At 46.5% G+C, this 21,440-nt stretch overlaps 1 protein-coding gene across 1 annotated transcript; it reads left to right on the plus strand.

Annotated features, from left to right (window-relative positions):
* Positions 1-872: 872 nt before the first annotated feature.
* LOC114880818 (DDB1- and CUL4-associated factor 5) lies at positions 873-5,208 on the plus strand. The gene is given in 8 exon segments (XM_029197237.2): positions 873-1,453; positions 1,711-1,891; positions 1,967-2,236; positions 2,314-2,540; positions 2,614-2,828; positions 3,337-3,607; positions 3,678-4,553; positions 4,556-5,208. Coding segments are annotated over 8 exon segments (2,328 nt in total). The 5' UTR covers positions 873-1,257; the 3' UTR covers positions 4,648-5,208.
* The last annotated feature ends 16,232 nt before the right edge of the window (positions 5,209-21,440 follow it).

Here is a 21,440-nt window from a genome sequence, read left to right on the forward strand (position 1 = left end):
CCAACAAATTATTTTTGTATATCTTGTGTATCATTTCTTTGTACCATTCATTGGCGTAACTTGGATCTTTTTCTGGGGTGAGCCAGGTCCCTAAGAAATTTTGAAATTTTTAGGAATTGGAAATTGAAATTTTGAAATGTAGGAAATATGAAATTTTTAAATCTTAAAATTTTAAAATGGCGAAGGTCCACATTTGGGGGGAGGGGGGGGCTGTCCAGGTTTTTAATCATTTTTTGTATCAAAGGATATCATCCTGCATATTTGAATAAATATTATTATTATTATTTTAAAATGTCTAAAGGATTTCTTAAATTTTAAAGCTTTAGTTATTAAAAACATTATCAGGTTTTTAGAATACCAATTCAGTACCAAAAGTAAAAGTATGATATTCAAATGTTTATCTACTTGACGCCAAATTCTCCACATCATAACCAGTGTCTATAGATTAGGATAAGAATGATACCAAACAAGCATGTAATCAAGTAAGGATAGAACTAAAGAGTTTTAGGACAGAATTTTAAGCGTGAATAGAATGCTGTTTTGCTAGATTTCCCTGACGTGTTAGGTTAGGTTAAATTTAATTTATTTCATTAAAGCAATGCTTAAGATTAAAGGACCTTGCAAAATGTTCTTTTCAGAATTAATTAGCTCTTACGTAAATAGGAACAATTGAAAATTTAAATTCTTCTTTTCTATTTTAATATTCCTTTTCCTTTTCTTCAAAAGTAATTAATACGTAATAATATTAATTAGGAGGTGAAGAACTATTACAAAAACTATTAAAGAAGGTTTTGTAATATCTTGTATTAAACTGTAAAGACAAAATAAGTATGATATTTGTATTTTGATCTATTTCGCGCCAAATTCCTCACACTGCAGCGCAAGAAACAGAACAAGGATGGCGCTAGACACTACATACGTGATACTCGCCTTGTGTGGACTGTGTTTGCGTGAGTTACGAGGCGTATACTCGCGACACGTCTGTCACATAATAAATATAAGATTGACCACGGCAAAACTTCTAATAGTAGTAACCTATAATAATTCCGTGAATTTTCACGCGGTTATAAATTTCCCTGTTCTTTAGATTCGTCCGGTTCTACTGACAACTGAGCTAGCGTTCAGATTTCTAGTTTAACGAGGAATTTAAAGAAAGAAGAAAATACAGGCGTAGTTGGATACATGGAAAAAAGAGACGAAGGGTGAAAGACGGCGGTTTTATCCGTTTCTCTATACATATCAGTATTTGTCCAAAAAATGGCCCATCCGTTTGATTGCAATCCGCTTTCGTATCTTATCGGAAGACAAATTGATGACAAAGTAAATCACTGTAAACGCCTCGTTAACGCTAGATTCAAAAATTCCGAAAATCTCTTCAAAAAGGATCTACTTTCTCATTATGGATGCGTTAACGCGATTGAATTTTCAAATCAGGGAGATCTTCTTGTTTCCGGTAACCAATAATGTATCTAATTTATTTTATTTAATACGGTACTATGCCCGTCGATTTTGAGTATTGAAATTTTGACGGAAAATTAAAACCGTATGATGTCATGAATAATTATATAGCTTTACATGTTGCAATTATATTTTCTAAATCTGTGTGATTACTGTTTAATGTAAAGCTAAAGTATTCTGTTGAAATATATATTGTGGATTGATTACTTAAAGAGAAATAAATATGAAATTATCTTCTTATTAATTTGACAGGTGGTGATGATAGACGGGTTTTATTATGGAAAGTAGAACAAGCGATACAAGATGTGGGTAAACCTGTTGTAATGAAAGCACAACACATTAGTAATATCTTTTGCCTTGGTTACGACAGTAGTAAAACAAAGATATTTTCTGCTGGAAATGATGATCAAGTTATTGTTCATGATCTACGAACGTACGAATATTTTTGATTTGAGAGATTTACATGTAATTACATACAATTTAAACAGCAGTTTCTCTTCTATTATAGAGGGGATGTTGTGAATTTCTTTTTACATGAGAAACCAGTCTATGGATTGTCGGTTCATCCACACAATGATAATGTGTTTGCAAGCGCCTGTGATGATGGGAGAGTTCTTATTTATGACATACGGGGATCTAGTGCTATAGAAACTTTTTGTTTGGCACAATACAAAACTGCTTTTCATTCTGTAATGTTTAATCCTGTAGAACCTAGAATGCTTGCTACTGCTAATGCCAAAGAAGGTGTTAGTATGTGGGATGTACGAAAACCTTTGGAGTAAGCAATAAATGGATTAAACAATTATATGAAAATTTTTAAATGAAATAAATTAATTTTGTCTTATATATTTTTAGACCTATATTACGTTATGGAAATGAAAGCTCAGCACAGAGTTGCATGAACGTTAGATTCAATGCAGCAGGTAACAGATTATTAGCTTTGAGAAGAAGATTACCTCCTGTACTTTATGCTGTTGATTCTTCTACTCATTTATGTCAATTTGATCATCCTGGGTATTATAACAGCTGCACAATGAAATCGTGTTGTTTTGCCGGAGATAATGATGAATATGTTCTCTCTGGTATGTGATAGCACTGTTTAATATTCCATTAATATTTGTATATATGACTAATTGTGTAATTAATTATATTTAGGATCGGATGATTTTAATTTATATATGTGGAAAATTCCCTCTGAAGATGTGAAATGGGTAAATTCTGCACATATGGTGTTACGTGGTCATAGATCTATTGTTAATCAAGTGCGGTATAATCCAGCTAGTTGTATTATTGCTTCATCTGGAGTTGAGAAATTGATTAAAATCTGGAGTCCATTTCCTCTTGGAAGTAAATGTTTAGGTGGTTTAAAGGTAACACACAGGTCTCGAGCACGGCAGACTTTCCTAGGGAAAATGATTGCTCTGGGGAAAAAAAGTCACGTTACTCGTCTCGGGTAAACGTTTATTCGTAAAAATATGATTTAATATTTGTTTTATTATTGATATTTTATAAAACTTTGTATTCTGCAGTTTAAAAGTTTGGATTTTAGAACTTCAAAATTTAAATTTTGAAATCTTGAGACTTTGTAATTTAATTTATGTACTAAATTTTAAGGATTTTAAATTTTAAAATTATTAATCTGTCCCAAATTGATCTTAATAGTTTCAAAGTTAGAGTTTTGAGAATGATCATTTTTTCATTTAATTATTCATGCATTACTTAAATCTTTAATATTATTTCAAGGAGCGAATCCCCTTCTCGTATATCGTTATTTTCCTTAAGGACGCTTACCATGTTCGGTATTGTACATTGTCATAAATTCACTATATTTTATTCTGCTAATAATTTACATTATTTGTTCTGCATCTATGCTTTTAGAGAGAAGATGGAAAACAAGAGAGACAACGTAGAGTATTTACGCATGATGAATATATTAGATTAGTGTTAAGTAGTGGTCAATTCATGACGCACGATTATAGCCATCAGTCGACCAGGGAAGATTCAAGAATGATGGCATTCTTTGATTCTTTGGTACAGCGTGAAGTTGAAGGGTGGAGTTCGGAAGACATGTCGACAGCACCAAGAACACCCAGTGATTCTGAAAGCAATCCTACAGCTGGACGTTTTTACAGTGCCACCGATTCCGATGGTACGCTTCTTTACACATAATTATTCTAAACTAATAAAACGTGATTATATATTATTTTGCTTTTTCATAGCATCTACAGCATCTGATGAGTTGATGTTAAATATGCTTGGAATCGTATCATCACGCGCTCCTTCTGGAGGACCGTTGGAGTCTCCAAACCGTATAACCCGACTTATAGCGTATCGCAGAGAAAAGCTCATGAGACTTGCAACTGTGGATTGCGGAACACCGGCAAATAATGCTGCCGCTGCCATATCAGAACCATCCGTGTCAGGTTCAGCTAGTGAGGGGGACAATGCACAAATAAAGTGTAAATCTAAATTAAAATCAAAATTAAAAGGTGTGAAGAGAAAACATGGTAAAGTTTCCGAAAGAAGAAGTAGGGCCAGAAGAAAATGTGCAATGTTACAAATTAATAGTGATTCTGATAGTGACGAACAACTTGTTGACACGACTCAGCCTAGTACCAGTTCTGGTGTAGTTTCTAGGAGATCGCAATATGTTGTGAATCCTATTGAAAGTGACGTAAAACATTCGAATTACAGCAGTAGCAGTTCAGAAGATAATGACAGTTCTGGTAAGCGGAAATATGCAAAAATTGATTCCGACACTTCCTCGAAAGTACACAGAAGAAAACACAAAAAGTGTAAAAATAATTCAAAAAACGATGCCACCAAAAATAAAAGCAAACGCCAGAAATTTGAGTACGACACAAAGAAGAAGAAACCCGACTGGAAAAGTTATTTGAACGGTGTTAGTACAACAAAGGTTCAAGAAGATGGCCCGTCAACACCTGTGAATAAAACATGCAAAGTTCCTTCGACTCCTGACAGTGGTATTACGTCAGGGGTTTCAACAACAGAAAAACATTACGAACAGGCACAGAAAGAGCAAAACGATGCAGAGAGCTCGGACCATGAGCAGAAATTAAAAAATTTAGAATACTTTAGAAAAAGGTGGACGTAGCAAGAAGGAGTTATTGTAATCGATCGAAGCCTTTGTCACACACCATTTCAACTACAACTGATTCTTCCGATTAAACTCATGTTACCTTCAGCTCTTTAATCTTTTTCCTTTTGTACATACTGAATCTGTGATTCCTTGAAATATATTTTTATAATGACTAAGTTTGTTCGCATATTAAATATTATGGTTAATCTTTTTCTATTTTCTTTTAAATTTTATTATTTTTATGTTATCTTTATAAGATGTCCCATACGATATTAGAATCTCTTATACAGTATAAGACTGTGGCAGTGAAACAAATCTTTTTTCACCGTATTTAAAAAATTATTTTAACAACATACATATTTTACAATTGGTACAAAAAGAATGTGAAATTTATTATACTCAAATATGTAAAATTATTAAGGAAACCCACACCGTAATTATTTAGGATTCAATTTCTCATTACAATATAAACATGTTCGAAAATGATCATTAAATCGTATATATAATCGAAATTATAATACCGTCGAGAATTATAGATAAATTAATGCTACATTAGCTTTAATAAGCGACTTAGCTAATGTATACCGTTGACGTGGTTTGTAAGTGTGATGAACAAATAAAACAATAAATTAATATACATTTTTTTCTTATATGTTTAACTTTGAAAACAAATTAAGGAATATTACATTATTCAATCCTGCATTTATACGTCTTTATTAATTTATAACAAATAAAAGAAAAAAGTATTCAAATCTATGTATTATTTTATTATTATCCAAGAATATTGATCAACACGTATTTAGACTTTGATGGATTTTTGTGCTGAGGAGGGGACATACGACGGAGTACAAATGATGCTGTTTTATGTTCGTATAGGCGTGCCTGCAAGAGCCCAAGAAGGGAAAGTTTTCTCCGTTTGTCAAAATGGGAAAATGGGTTTTTCTCACTCTTTCCCTCCAGGAGGGTGAAAGGGTGGAAGGGAGGAAGGTAGGAAGAGAGGAAGCTGCATTTTAGTAAGTGTAATAATTTGTTTTATGCTTCAGGTTATTAAGATCAAATTATCTTATTTACCGAAATTTCATTTCTATTTAAAATATTATTTGGGGATGAAGTTCCGAATACGATCGGTCGCCGATTAAGATGAAGTTTTGAAGGGGTGGCGGGAGGGGGGAGGCGACCCCAAATATAAAGTGGTATCTTCGGCTTCCTATTAGTGTCTGAGATATTAATTAATAACTTTCGTACAATACATAGAATTTTTCCTATACAGATGTAACTAACACAACCGTCTTCGCTGTAGTAAGCTGACATCGTCAAGTGTCGAACAGCCGTTGACACAGCGGGGATTTCAACCTGACTATCTATAGGGTGTCCTATTCAAAACTTTGGAGATACGACGACTGTCGTAGCGTTGCCGGCCGCCGGAAATTTATCTGCCCTGACCTAACCTACGTATAAATCAAATGTGTTTAATTCATTCAGAATTAGTACTAAAATATAAAACATAACGTAATGTAACTAAACAAATGGATTTTACATGGAACACCCTATAGAAACGGAAGCCGATATCGCTATGGTGTCATCGACACTTGACGATGACGGTTGCTACAGCGAAGACGGTAGTGTTAGTTGCATCTGTACAGGAAAAATTCTATGTATTGTACGAAAGTTTTTAATTAATATCTTGGAAACTAATAGGAAGCCGAAGATACCACTTTATATTTGGGGTCCCTTCCCCCCCCCCCCCTGCCCCTCAAAATTTCATCTTGATCGGCGACCGGTCGTATTCGGAACTACAGCCTTACAGTAAAATCTGGATAAATGCAACCAACATTGGGACCCAGTGGTTGCATTTATCCAAGCGAGGTGTCGAATCTCAGGTTACACGCGACGACCAGCCAAGCGTGAACGTAGAAAGGGATAGACAGTGGCGGAAAGAGAGAGGTCCGATGATCAAAGGAAAGAGCCGAAACGTATCGGTGTGACTAATACTAATTGAAGTATAAAACTTTTTTTTACTGAAACTTTTACTACCGCATTGGTGAAATTTTTCGGATTAAAATGATACCAAACACGATATAGTTTGAATTATAATTACTTGTTAAAATTGATGTTAAAAGTTGGCGAAAAGCAAAGGAGGATTGGAAATGAAAACCAGTCGCGGTGTCGGCTCTGGTTTCAAAGGTTTCATTTATCCAAGCGAGGTGTCGATTCTGGGCATTTAATGTTTCATTTATCCAAGCGAGGTGTCGATTCTGCGTCTGTACACATGTTTTCTATTCAGCCGACATGCCGACTCTGTGTCCGTATACATGTTTTCTATTCAGCCGACATGCCGATTCTGTGTCCGTATTTTGTATTCAGCCAACATCATTTATATTCAGTCGTGGTGTCAATTCTATGTTGTTTATTCTATTACTATTGTTTATAAATATAATTCAAACTATATCGTGTTTGGTGTCATTTTAATCAGAAAAATCTCATAAATGCGTTAGTAAAAGTTTCATTAAGAAAAAGTTAAAAATAAAAATGTTTTATCGTTCAATTAGTATTAGTCACACCGATATTACGGTCGGATCATATTACACGGTTTCCTCGTCGAGCGGCTCGGTTCGCCTAGGGGGATCCCCCCAAGTGGAGGGGATAGCGATGTTGCACTTATCCAAGCATTCTTTCGTTGCATTTATCCAGGTTTTACTGTATTGGGTATTAAATCAAACATTTATGAGCAATGAAAGTAAATTCAGAACAGAAGTAGGGAATCATAAAGTCAGTTAATTTATTTTTAGTTTGTATACTATTGCTCATGTAACAAAGTATTGTATATTGTTGAAAATTTTCATCACGATCAATAAGCCTACTCTTTTCCCAGATACAATAAAACCTGGATAAATGCAACGAAAGAATGCTTGGATAAGTGCAACATTGCTATCCCCTCCACTTGGGGGAATCCCCCTAGGCGAACCGAGCCGCTCGACGAGGAAACCGTGTAAAATGCAAATACGAGTAACTTAGTGGGAGATCTTCTTCTTTCTTATATCAGTTTCGTTAACAGTAAATACAAGCATTGAATAACAGCGAATAAAATCAAACAGTTTCATCTTATTCGTTTTTCGTTTTTTTTCCTTTTTCTCCGAAATCGTTAGAGGTATCAAAAGACTTTATAAGCTACAGTTATTCGCCTTAAAGTATAGTATCTTTTATGCTTCGACAAAAAATTGTTTAAACAATTACATAAACTTATAAATGTAAAAAGGATTTTTCCCAAAAGCCTCTAATTACCATGTTTCCCAAATTCTGAGCTTTTATGAAATTTAAAACATCAAAAGTATCGCACGTGGCTTGTAAGAAGTAATCGAGGCCAGGGTTGGGTCATCCGAGCGTTTTCTAGGGTTTTTTACATTTTACAGTATTTTACAGTAAGATACGTTAAAAACGTATAAAACTTATACATAATACCAGATTTGCGCCGTTTCACTAGAGTCGGCTGTGGCCGTTTGCGGTTAAACTCAAAATAAAGAAATAATCACAGGATAGCCTTAATTTATCTAAAAAGATGTATTTATGTTACAGAATACAGAATATAGTCCCCAAAAAATGAATTCCTCTACTAATAAAAATACTTGTGTAAGTAATCGTTGTTCAATATTGGACAAATGATTTTTTGAGAATATATCCTGACAGTATGTTAAATAAAATATACTTACAATTAGATTATATTTAGATATAATGAAATTTGTTAATAATAAGAGGAAATATGAAATATATTTTATTATTATTATTAATTTTGAATCAAGACATATTCGCAAAAACAACAATACGCAACTGTTTTCCCTTCCTCTTGTATTGGTAGAAAATTTTCATTTTCCCAACATTTATGGTGAGGCCTGCCGCCAAAACTTCGTTTCATGGCTTTATTTTAACTAGAGGGTGAGATATAACTGCGGAACTCCCTGATTTTAATAATAAATATCGTAAATAAAGATCTATGGATAACTACGTGTGTTTGGTATCTATAGTACATAACGTTATGTAGAGATGGCGCCACTTGGAGTATAATTGTAGGAATAAGTGATACCTTAGGAGTTAGGGTTCCTACTTTACCATTTGATGGATAACTAGCTCACCACAGTTTTCATATGGAATTTTATTAATTATTAATTGTTACAAACTTGTAACTAGGATGTACATTTAACTGCTTCTAATGCAAATGACGCAGCTTAGAACGCCCAACAACGAATTTACATTCTCTAATGAAAACACCCACGCACAGGATAAAAGGTTTCTCAAACATAAAGGTACCGCTTCAAACGTCCCCACGAGAATGGAAAACTTCCATCCGGAACGGGAAAGCAACGCTTTACCCGGAAGTAGATGTCGTGGTAAAAATTGACTTTTAACGGAAGTGTACGTTTCGGCGAGACGGTCGACCATCAGCAGAGGTCGCCACATAATTGTGGCGGTGTATAGAGTACCTATTTTACCGACGCGGAAAGTGCATTTCCGGTAAGTTTGCACAACACAAAAAAAGGAGCCACATACTTCCGGGGCGTGCAAGGTTTTTCCCAGTGAAGGAAAATGCTTTCTTTCCACGCGAACCGTCGAAGTGGAAACATCGTAGTTCTTTGAAATCTCGATAAAGTGCGCATAGTTCCGCAGTTTTCTTTGTGCGAAGTCAATCATTTAATAACTAGTTAAGTTTGTTCGCAGTTCGAGTTTAGTTTGAAACAATTAATTATAAGAATTAGCAGCTAGTGCACTCTGAAATAAACTAGTTAAAACATTACCCTGTTGATTCTCTTTCCCTCGACGGATAAGACAGTTTAGTTACGCGCCAGAGTGTAGTCAAAGCTACATAATACATATAAAACTAAGTAGCGTAATATACTGTAGAATACCATGTATAATATATTGTATAATATCTCACGTATAATACGCGCCCAACCCTGATCGAGGCATTCGAACGAGAGGTGGTTTCGCGCTATCTCGATGTAAGCGAAACGACAAGGATGGCATTCGACGAGCCTGGAGTCCGAGTGAAATGGGGCTAAACAAGGACAAAAGTTACAGTGCGAGAGAGAGGCTCTTATGCAGCTTCCGGTTCGGTATGGAATCACGGTCTGTGTTCGCAGTTTCGTGCACCATCCTATAGGGCGGAGGGAGCCACCTTCGCCGTCTGAGGCTCGGCGCAATTAATTATTTCGACAACCGAGTTTTTAATGGTGCTGGTTATATATTTTACTCGTTGTGGAATGAACCGCCTCACTTCTTCGCTTAAGCATTTATTTGAAAAAATTTCTATTCTCCTGAAATACAAAGATATTTCTCATGCGAACTTCTTCGCTTAAGCATTTATTTGAAAAAATTTCTATTCTCCTGAAATACAAAGATATTTCTCATGCGAACGAGGCATAATGGCTACGCGCTCGCGCGTAGCTTTTCACTAGACGAACGGACACTATGACGCATACCAGGGTTGGGCACGTATTATACGTGAGATATTATACAATGTCACAGCACAGCCGACTCTAGTACTAGCCATGCTGAAGAACGTGGCAACACCGCTCACGTGACAATCGGGAGTCCTATTTTCAAAAACAGAGTTCTGTGCTCGGAATTATAGTTACCGTCTGTTTTAATTAAAAGCTGTAGTAATATACGCTATTTTGTATTAATTATGTATAAACAATACATAAACGTTGCAACTATGGCAAGTAGAAGTGATGTGGTAGTATAAAATTGTTATAAATATGATATAAATTTTGTGTACTCTCCAAGTAGTTTGGTGTTGTGAAGCATGATATTTGAAATATTTACAGTGGTTTCAAGAAAATTTAGGTATGAAGCAAAATGAAACCATCTTTGGATCAAATTTAAACATTTAAGAATTGATAAACGTGTATATAAGTGAATAAAAACCTTGAAACAAGCGAAATTATTGGAACGAAACCAAAGAGGTTATGTGAAGTCCAGAGAGTAGCCGAGAGTCCGACGACGTTGATTGGCTGGGAGTCTGGGAGTCCGGGAGGCAGATAGAGTAGGGTTAGATGTTGATATATTCAGACCGGACTCCCGCGGTGTTGCCATTTTTACTTCAGCACGGCTAGTACTAGAGTCGGCTGTGACAATGTATTATACATGGTATTCTACAGTATAATACGCTACTTAGTTTTATACGTATTATGTAGGAATAAGTGATTCCTTAGGAGTTAGGGTTCCTACTTTATCACTTGATGGAAAACAAGCTCACCACCGTTTTTCATATAGGATTTTATTAATTGACAATTATTATAAATTTGTAACTACGCTGTACATTTAACTGGTCCTAATGCACTTGACACAGCTTAGAACGCCCAACAACGCATTTCAATTCTCTGATGAGAACACCCACGCACGGAATACAAAGTTTCTCAAACACAAAGCTACCGCTTCAAACGTCCCCACGAGAATGGAAAAACTTCCATCCGGAACGGGAAAACAACGCTTTTCCCGGAAGTAGATGTCGCGGTAAATTTATCGAAAGTGTACGCTTCGGCGAGACGGTCGACCATCAGCAGAGGTCGCCACAATTATACTCCAAGTGGCTCCATCTCTACATAACGTTATGTACTATAGATACCAAACAGACGTAGTTATCCATAGATTTTTATTTACGTTATTTACTATTAAAATCAGAGAGTTCCGCAGTTATATCTTACCCTCTAGTTAAAATAAAGCCATGAAATGAAGTTTTGGCGACAGGCCTCGCCATAAATGTTGGAAAAATGAAAATTTCTATCAATACAAGAGGAAGGGAAAACAGTTGCGTATTTCATATTTTCTTTTATTATTAACAAATTTCATTATATCTAAATATAATCTAAGTATATTTTATTTAACATACTGTCAGTAAATATTCTCAAAAAATCATTTTTCCAGTAATGAACAACGATTAATTACGCAAGTATTTTTATTAGTAGAGGAGTTCATTTTTTGGAGTTCATTATATTCTGTATTCTGTAACATAAATACATCCTTTTAGATAAATTAAGGCTATCCTGTGATTATTTCTTTATTTTTCAATTATACATATATTTTTAAAACAATCGAACTTACCAGTCACTTTAACTTGAATTTAACCGCAAATGGCGCAAATCTGATAAACACAGATGTTTGGTTAAGTTGATCATAGGGTATTATACGTTTTATACGTTTTATACGTATCTTACCGTAAAATACTGTAAAATGTAAAAAACTCTAGAAACCGCTCAGATGACCCAACCCTGATTCCAGGTGTGTGTTGGTACCACCGTCGCCACGGGGTTCGGGCGCTTCAGTGTACTCAACCGTGTAGCTTCCTTGCAACGGCAGCCGTCCAGCCTCGTTCTCCGGGAAACGTTTAGAGCCGACGTCAACCTAGGCGGCGGACGTTCACTCGTTACGGACCGGCGTACCTCCATTCGCTCCCTTGTGGATTCCGGTTCGGTGGTTTCTCTGCTGGCAAGGTCGACGATCCTAAAAAAATTGCAGCATCAAACTCTTGTACTGCACGCGTCAAATGCCTTACCTATCGCAACGTATGAACGCCATACTATGGTCCTGGACCTGGCACTCCGGCGAAATTTCGTCTGGAGTTTCATCGTCGCCGATGTACAGACGGCAATTATCGGGCCTATCACGGCCTCCTTGTCGACCTGAGGGTTCGTCGCATCCTGGATCCGCTGACAACCCTTTCAGCACCGGGAACCCTTGCAGCACCGCAGGTCCACTCTATTTCTACGTCCGTGTTCTGAACGAGTTCGTCGACTTAGCCTCACCTTGCAGCACGAAGGCAACTCTACCGGACCTCCTCGTTCACCATACGAACGTCACTACCGGGTCTCCGGTCTGTGAGCGCCCTCGACGATTGGCTGGAGAACGCCTAGTCGCAGCGAGGGAGGAATTCGTCGTCTTCCTTGACAGAGGTATCATACGACCATCTTCGAGCCAATGGGCCGACCCTCTCCATCTGGTCCCGAAGAGTAACGGTAGCTGGCGTGCAATCGGTGACCACCGTCGCCTTAACGCTTGCACGACGCCAGATCGGTACCCTCTGCCGGTCGTGGAGGATCTATTCCAAGAAAGTCAGGGACAGGTCTACAGCACTATCGACCTCCAATGGGCCTTTTATCGGATTCCAATGGCAGAGGAGGATATACCGAAGTCGGCCGTTACTACGCTTTTCGGCCTCTTCGAATTTCTGGGCATCCCGTTCGGCCTTAGAAACTCTGCCCAGACACTGCGGCGGACTGTGGACAACCTCATACGAGCACTTCCATTCGTGAAATGCTACGTGGATGAACTGATTGTAATTTCTAGATCATACGAGGAACATCTACAACACCTTAAGCTGTTATTGGAAACACTCCGATCGGCCAGGCTCCGAATCAACCTGGACAAATGTGTTTTCGGCAAACCTCAGATCAACTAGCTTGGCTATCTGATCTCCGGCGATGGTTTCCAACCTCCTCTTCGCAAAGTACAGGCCATCGAGGACTTCCCCAGGCCGGAACAACCAGCGGACCTTCACCGCTTCCTGGGGATGCTGAATTATTATCGATGATACATACCTCACGCCGCAGATCTTCAGGCCCCTCTCCATGACCTCCTCAAGGGCAACGTGAAGAAAGGAAAACATCTTACTTGGAATTCCGAGGCGGACATCGCCTTCCAACGGTGCAAGGCCGGTATTTCCGAGGCCGCTAAAACCGTCTTTCTTTCTCCAACGGCGTCATTGCACCTTAAAACGGATGCGTTAAACACGGATATCGGTGCAGCCTTGGAACAACAACAACCCGAATGCGCGTGTAACCCCATAGGGTTTTTCTCTCGAAAACTCTCAGACACCGAGGCGCGGTATAGCGCTTACGACCGGGAGTTATTGGCCGTTTTTTGCCGCGTTTAAATTTTTCGGTAAGACTTCGGAATAGTACCAGACTAGGATTTTGTTCAAACTGTAGGTAAAGAATGTTTAGGGTATAACTAACTAAAATATGAAGTATCAACGTGCGGAAATGCCAATGTGCGAAGTTGTGGTATATCGAGTTTTCTAGCTTCCTTAAGCGAATTTAAGGGTTAAATTGGAAAAAAAAACATAACCCAACCCTTTTTTCTCACGTGGAGGAAATCTTCGAAAAGACACCTCCAGCCCCCCCCCCCGGGGGGGGGGGGAGGTAGTGTGGGATTTTTACCCACTATAACCTCCACGGTGACCAACACTGGGGTTATTGTCGATAAAGAGCCTTGGGGTGTTTATAAACACGCTCTGCCGTTCCAAAGCTTTCGCTTATACCGGCGATGTTAAATGGCGCATATCGCTTTGAATTACCTACCATCCAACTCAACCTCCCACCAAGGGGAGACCTACGTGGTCCCAGCTCAACCCACGAGGCGCTTCACGTCCACAGCCAGAGCCCCGTTTGCCACCGGTAAACCGGTGCCCGGGCCTCACCACGGGGAGGAGGGGTTGGCACATGTCACCGCTGGGGCTGGCTGCAAGACCCCGAACGGCATCTTTGTGGCCCACACTGGGGCTATAGCGACCTTCCCACCCATGGCGCTTACACGCCCTATCTCGGGGGAGGGTCTAACCTTTGTTCCTCCCCCTACGTGCCAACGCCGCACGTGCCAACTCCCCGGGGGCCACGCTCGACGCCGGCCACACCTCGAGTCGTGTGCAGTGGGGCCCCAGCCCCGGCCACCCGACCATTTTTTTTTCTTTTTGTTTCGTGGGGGAAATCTTCCAAAGACGCCCCCAGCCCCCCTGGGGAGGGGCCGGGGGGAGTAACGGATTTTTACCGGCTAAAACCCCCACGATGACCTGCACAGGGCTGTGGTCAGGGCCCCGGGACCTCTAACGAACAACACCGGGACCCCCCCACCCTTGGCGCATAGCGCCCCATCTCGGGGGAGGATCTAACCTTTGACCCTCCCCCTAAGTGCCTGCTCCGCCGACGTCAGGGGCCACATCCGACGCCGGCCACTCCTCGGGCCGCGTGCGGCCCAGCGACTCCAAATAGGAGCCGCTAGATCTGTGATGGGGGGAGGGGGCAAGCCCCTCCCCCGTCCAATCCCCCTGGGGGAGGCCGGGGCCTCCCCCCACTACATCTGCGTTAGGGAGGAGCCAAAGCTCCCCCCCAACATTGATAGGTGATCCCTGGGGGAGGCCGAAGCCTCCCCCCACTACATCTACTTTGGGGGGGAAGCCGAAGCCCCCCCCCTCATCTTGTTAGGGGCGGTGGGCAGGATTATCAAGGCCCACCGCCCCGTCCTCCTCAGCTCACTGTGCCGTCGGGGGGCCTCCCCTTACGGCGCCGTCTCCTGCGAGCGGGGTCGGGGTCGGCAGTGAGCCGACCCCGCTCCACCTCCTCCTTCAAGGCGATGACCTCCTCACAGAAGTAGGTCATCGCCCTCCACTGATCCTCGCCGGCGAGCATATTTCTTACCACGCTCGCCGGCGAGAGATCCACCCCCAACTCGCACTGCAGGGCGTGACGGGCCCGCGCAAACACTGGACAGTGCTCCAGTGTGTGTTGCGCGGAGTCCCGCCCCGCCCCGCAGTGGTGGCATATAGCCGTCGCCGCGCTACGAATCCGGCACAGGAAGTCACCAAAGCAACCATGCCCGGTGAGCACCTGTGTGGTCCGGAAGGTGATCCGACCAAAGCCGCGGTCCCGCCATTTCTTGATGACGGGCAGGACCGCCCCGACCGCTCGCTGGCCGGCGGCGCCACTCGCGATTATCTCGCGACGCCACCGGTCCAGGGCATCCTGTCGGGCCTGGCACCTCCATTCCCGTTCGACCGCCTGCTCTGGCGGGTCTTCTCCAGCCTGGCGGAGGCCGCGCAAGCGCCAGAATATCCTCGTACTTGAAAGGTACGAGACCCGCCAGAGTCATCGCCGCCGCGTGGGAGATCGTGTGGTATCCCCTCACGACCCTGATGGCCATCCTCCTTTCCACTCGCCGCAGCAGAGTTTGGCTGCGGCGAGACGCCATCAGGGCCTCGGCCCATATGGGCGACCCATATAGGGCCACGCTCCGCACGATCCCCGTGTAAAGGCGGCGAACCTTGTCGCTCGGTCCCCCGATATTGGGCAGCACCCGCCCAAGGGCGTTCGCTACCCCGTCTAATCGGGGGGCCAGACGGTCGAAATGCCTCTCAAAGTGCCAGTGGCTGTCCAGGTGGAGGCCAAGATACTTGAACCCTTCACCCACCTGGACCCTGGTGTCACCTACCCGGATCCAAGACTGGGGCGGTGGTGCAACCCCACGCCGAGACGAGTAAAACCACATCGCCTCGGTCTTGTGGGGCGCTATCTGCAGCCCCAGCCTCCGGATCGCAGCTGCGACGGCAGCCACACCAATCTCCGCTAGACGACTGGTCCTGCCCCAGTCCCGGTTGGTGGCAAACATCTGCAAAACACGTAATGCTTACACCGTCCGGGACCAAGACCCGCAAAGCTAGGTTGTACCCCACATTCCACAATGGGGACCCCAAACGGGACCCGTGGGGTACACCCTCATCGACGTCCCTCCGATAGACACGTCCGTCCCGGCACACATACTCGATGAATCTATCCCGTAGGTAGTCCCCGATCATCCTTCTCAGTACTGGGGGCACTTCATGTTCAGCAAGTGCCCCCATTATCACCCCATGGGGCAGGGTGTTAAAGGCGTTCACTATGTCGAGTGAAACGCCCAACGCCACCCCGCCCCGGGACGTGGCCGAGTCGCATTGGGAGCGCAGCGAGTCGATCGCATCGATGGTGCTGCGCCCCCGTCTAAAACCGTACTGCGACCCGGCCAGATCAGAGCCTACCCGGGATAGGTGCTCGGCGAGGCGGTCAGCTATAACGCTTTCTAAAAGCTTCCCGACCACGTCGAGCAAAACTATGGGCCGGTACGCGGAGGGACTCTCCGCGGGTCGTCCTTAATTTCTTAGCAGGACCAGTCGTCCAACCTTCCATGCGTAGGGAAATACACCCTCCTTAAGACAGGCGCTGAAGAGGCGTCTCAATCGCGGTCCAAGGACGCGCAGGGCCAATACCCAGGCCAGGCCGGGGACGCCGTCGGGGCCCGGAGCGGTGTTCCGAGCCCCCATGCGCCTAACGGCCTCGGCCAGCTCCCCCTCTGTGACCCCCATGTCGTCGGTCCATTCCACTTGGACCGGCGGGGGCCAGGGGTGGCTACCGTCGTCACGAGGGAACAACGTGTCCCCCCCCCGGCCCAAGAACGGGGGGTCTAGGCTCTCCGTCACGGGGGGCGCACAGGGCCTTAGTTTGCCCATCGCCCACATATAAGGGCGCCCCCACGGATCGGCATCCAGAGAGCCGAGGAGCTCCTGCCATGCCCGGGACTTGGCCTCCCTGATGGCCAGCTGCAGAGCTACCACTAATACACGGTAGCACCCGTACAGCTCTTCCTCCCCCGCTGGGTCGCGGTTCCTTCTCCGACGGGCCCTTTGCCACTGGCGTCGGGCGACGTTGCAGTTCTGCCGAATGTCGGCGATTTCGCCCGACCACCAGTAGGCGGCCCGTCTGGGGAGGCATTTGGCCCGGGGCATGGCGACGTCACAGATCGCCTTCATCGTGCCCCGGAACCATTTTACCTCCTCCCCTAAATCCGCGACTGGACCGACCGGTTGCTCCGGCCAGGTCACAGCGAGGGCTGCGGCCATCAGCGCGTCCCTGTCAAGCCTCTTCAGCGCCCATCTCAGCGGCGGTAGGCCGCTCGGCGGGCGACGTTCGGGGGTGGAGAATCCGAGGCGGATGTAGCGATGATCGCTAAGCGTCTCCGCCTCCTTCACCACCCTCCAACTCTGCACCATGCGTGCAGCCGAGGGAGTCGCGAACGATAGGCCAACTATCGACTCCCCCCGAGCGCGCACGCAGGTGCTGACCGAGCCCCGGTTCAGCAGCCGGAGCTCGAATTCCGCCGCCCACTCGAGTACCGCCTCACCCCTCGCGTCAGTCCTCGGGGACCCCCACGATTGGGCATGGGAGTTGAAATCCCCGAGGACGAGTGCCGGTCGGGGGTAGCAACGGGAGACTACATCTCCCACCCGACCTAAACACTCTTCGAACGCCGCGAGGGACCAACTGGGCGGGCAGTAGACGCCCACCACCGCGGTATCGCACCAGAGCACCGCCACAAACCCCCGCCCCCGTTCTATTAGCGTAGGGGGCGGGGCAAAGGCGGTGCCAATCACTGCCACGGAGCCGCCGTCATCCCCGAACCAGTCGTGTCTGTCCGGGACTCGATACGGCTCCGCGGCCACAGCCAGCGCTATTTTCCACTCGGCCAGGTGATGCAGAAGAAGATCTTGCGCCCTGGCCGAGTGGTTCAGGTTGCCCTGTATTATGGGCCCTTTGGGCCTCATTGCTTTTTGGAGGGAGGGGCCGCCTCCACGGCCTTACCTCCTTTTGGGGTGGCGGACCTGCCACCCCTCTTCTTCTTAGGCGCAGCAGCCTTAGTTGGCTGCTGCTGCGTCTGTTGGGGGGGTGCTAGTCCCCCTTCTCCTTATTGGGCCTCCGGGACTTGGGGGCGCACGACTTCGCCCCCAACCGGTGCCCCGCGTTTCGCCCCAAGTCGGTGCACAAGGGGCACCGCGGGGAGGCGCTGCATGTGGCGGCCTTATGGTCCGACTCGCCGCAAACATAGCAGCGATCGGACCGATCCACCACGCACGTGCACCGCTGCCTCACATGGCCTTTTTCGAGGCAGCGGAAACACTGCAAAGGCCGCGCCGGCAGCGCCTCGACCCTGGCTGACGACCAGCCAACCAGGATCCTCCCGGAGGCGGCTATTTTTTTAAGCGCCGTCAGGGGGCATTTTGCCCAGACAGTGCCTAGCCGCGCCGGGGAGATTCTGATCTCCCCGACCTTTAGATCGGCTGGGGCACAACCCCCCACAGCGGCCAAGGCTGCCGCAACCTCCACTGGGGTCACCGAGTCATCGAGGCCCGAAATTCTCATCTCGCCCATTTTCATGGGGCGAGACACCCGGACCTCGGTGCCCTCGAACACCTCCTGAAGGCGACCGGCTAGCGCAGCCGCTCTCTCAGTGCGCTCCTCGCCCGGTATTTCGAGTACCAGGCCGCCAGTGACCGCCCGGCGGGGTCGAATCTCCGTTATTCCAATGGTCCGGAGATCGACCCTTTCCCGGGCGGTGGCCATCAGCTCGGCGTACGTGGCCTTGGCCTCTGGGGCCAAAGTCAAGGTGACGGCCGCTGTTTTAGGCGGCCTGGTTACCTTCCTCTTCGGTGCGGGGACTGAGGCAGCTGGTTTCTTGGGGGGGGGGGGCCCTGGCACTCTGCTGCGTCCCTCGCAGCGCTGAGCCACCGGGTGTCGGTGGTGGCCCCTCCTTCTTCTTCTCCTGGGCCCTGTTGGCCTTGCGGCCGACCACTGTGGCCCAACTTTCCCCCTGAGAGACAAGGCGGGTCTCCTCCTGGATGCCCCGCATCCTCGCCTCCAGGGTGGACTCCCTCTTCACCTGGGGAGGCTGGCCTCTCCCCACCTGCTGGCCCTTGCCGCTGGTTGGACAGGACCGGGGGGTGACCTTAGCACTCGCAGCCACTTCCCCCTTCTTCTTAATGGGCGGGACTTCCTTGCCCCCTCTGGACTGCAGAGCCCCCATAAACTCTGCCCTGAGGGAGGAGACCTGCTGCATGAGGGCAGCAAGGCACATCCTGATGTCCCCCCCTTCGGGGTCGATCGCCTCCACCCGGGAAATCCTGGGCACATCCTTGGATGGAGCAGGGGCAGCCCTCTTGGCACGGATGGGGGCGGGCGACGCCACCTCCATCCAGGAGGGACCAGCCACTGGGTCGGGCATAGCCACCTCCTGTTCCGGCCTCCTCTTCTTGATTCCTCCCTGCTCCGCCAGGGGGGAGGCCGGTCTAGCCGCCTTTTCGGCGCGGGCGGGGGCAACGAAGATGGGGGCCTCAACCGCCAGCAGGCGACCCCGCACCTCCGCCAGCTCGTTGGTCAGGGTGAGCAGCTGCTCACCCTGTTTGCTGATCTGCTCCTCTCGCTGGCGGAGCTGAAGCCTCAATCGTGCCAACTCCTCCTCTCCGCTGTCCGGCGCCGTTCTCTTGGCCATCTCCACGTTGATGGCCCTTATACGCCGGGCAGCCAGCCGGAGGGACCTCTGAAAGGTCCCTTTGAGCCCTTTGGACACGGAGGCAACCCTCTCCACATCCGCAGTCAGCTCGAGTGTCTGCGCTGCCAGAGCCGTCATAGGCTCGTAGCGGAGCTCCAACTCGAGCTGCTCCTGCTCCGGCAGGGGAATGCTGCTCTTACTTGGGGCGGGTGGAGGGAGAGAGCGGTCCAGCACCCTCTCCTCATCCGACATGAGGCCAGCATAGTTGACGGCGGTCGACGGCCTTCCTCTCCTCGACGATCTGTCCAGCGAGGCAGCGGACGCGTACGACTCATCAGAATCATCCCCGCTGTCAGTGCGGGCAGAAGATACCCTCCCCGATGCCGAGGACCTCTTTCTTCCACGGGAGTGCGAGCCTCCCCTTTTCGCCCTCTGGGGGCGGGGTGCGGCGAACAAGTTCGCGTTACCCTCGGTGCTAACCTGCACCGCCTGCTCTCTATCCGTATCCGTATGCGTAGCCGCTTCCATCATAGTAACATCCCATCTAATTTGTTTTTTGTTTTGTTTAACGTCTTCCATAATGTTCCCACGAGTGGATCGGTCCGTGGGTCCATCCGGGCAGAGCCGCCTTACCCGGGTAAGGCTAAGTACACCTGGGGGGTCGCCAGGTACCCCGGGGATGGCCGCTAGGGACTGATGCACCCATCAGCCATGCCCGGCGCTTACTCCGGGCACGCCCTCCTCACCGCGCACCGCAGCTTGGGCTAGGGATTTTTTATAGAGGTTGTCATCCTCGCGGGCCGGCCAATGAAGGCAAGCCCCCCGTTCCAGCGAGACGTGACCACTGGGTTACGGTGTAATTGCTTGGGCACTCCGGGTTCGCTACCCGCACCAGACCGCCACGCAGCCTGGTCCCTGGAGAACTCAACGACGCTGCTGCCACCTTTTCGCCTCTCCGACCCAGGCCTTACCGGCAAGGGAGGCCCTGCCAGGATCCGTAGATCCCACCGGCATCGCCCCGGGTCATCTGCGAGGCTACTTCGACAGCAGCAAGCGCCCCCCTTTCAGTCGCCTTGTACGACAGGCAGGGGTTACCGTGTCTGTATTAGATCCCCCAGTCACAGGGGAGGTTTTGATGGGTTTTCCTTCCCTTGGTGTTTGGTCCGCGGGAGCTATTTAATTTCACTCCTACCCTCCATGCACTCCGATAAGTGCATGGCGAGCATTCCCCTATCCGCCACCTGGGGACGCGCCACGTCGGGGTATCACCTCCCCGCCCAGCCAGTACACTTGGCCAGGTCCGTGGTGGCCACCCGACCTAACTTAACCCTAACCTAACCTTACTTGTCTTTTATTAGTTGGGTTAGGTTAAGTTAGTTTTTTTTTTAAGCGAATTCCCAAAAAAGGTGAAAAAGATCGGTTTTTGCGATTTTCTATATCTCGGCACGTTAAAGTTTCCGCACGTTGACACTTTATATTTACGTTACCACTAACTTAACACATAAATGTATGAAGTTTGAACACAATCGGAGTGTGGTACTATTCCCGAGATAAGCCAATTTTTCACACGAATTCTCGAGGGGCTGCCTTTCACGGTCCTCACGGACCACCGTCCACTCATCTACGCCGCTACACAGCGGTCGACAAGGCCTCATCGTGCCAGGCCCGTCAACTAGATTACATACTTCAATTCAATCTTACCCTCAAACATCTCAAAGGATAGGATAACGTCGTGGCTGATGCTCTCTCGCGTGTCGCGACGATT

This window comes from Osmia bicornis, chromosome 3 (genome assembly GCF_907164935.1).
Source record: "Osmia bicornis bicornis chromosome 3, iOsmBic2.1, whole genome shotgun sequence".
Lineage (NCBI taxonomy): Eukaryota > Metazoa > Arthropoda > Insecta > Hymenoptera > Megachilidae > Osmia > Osmia bicornis.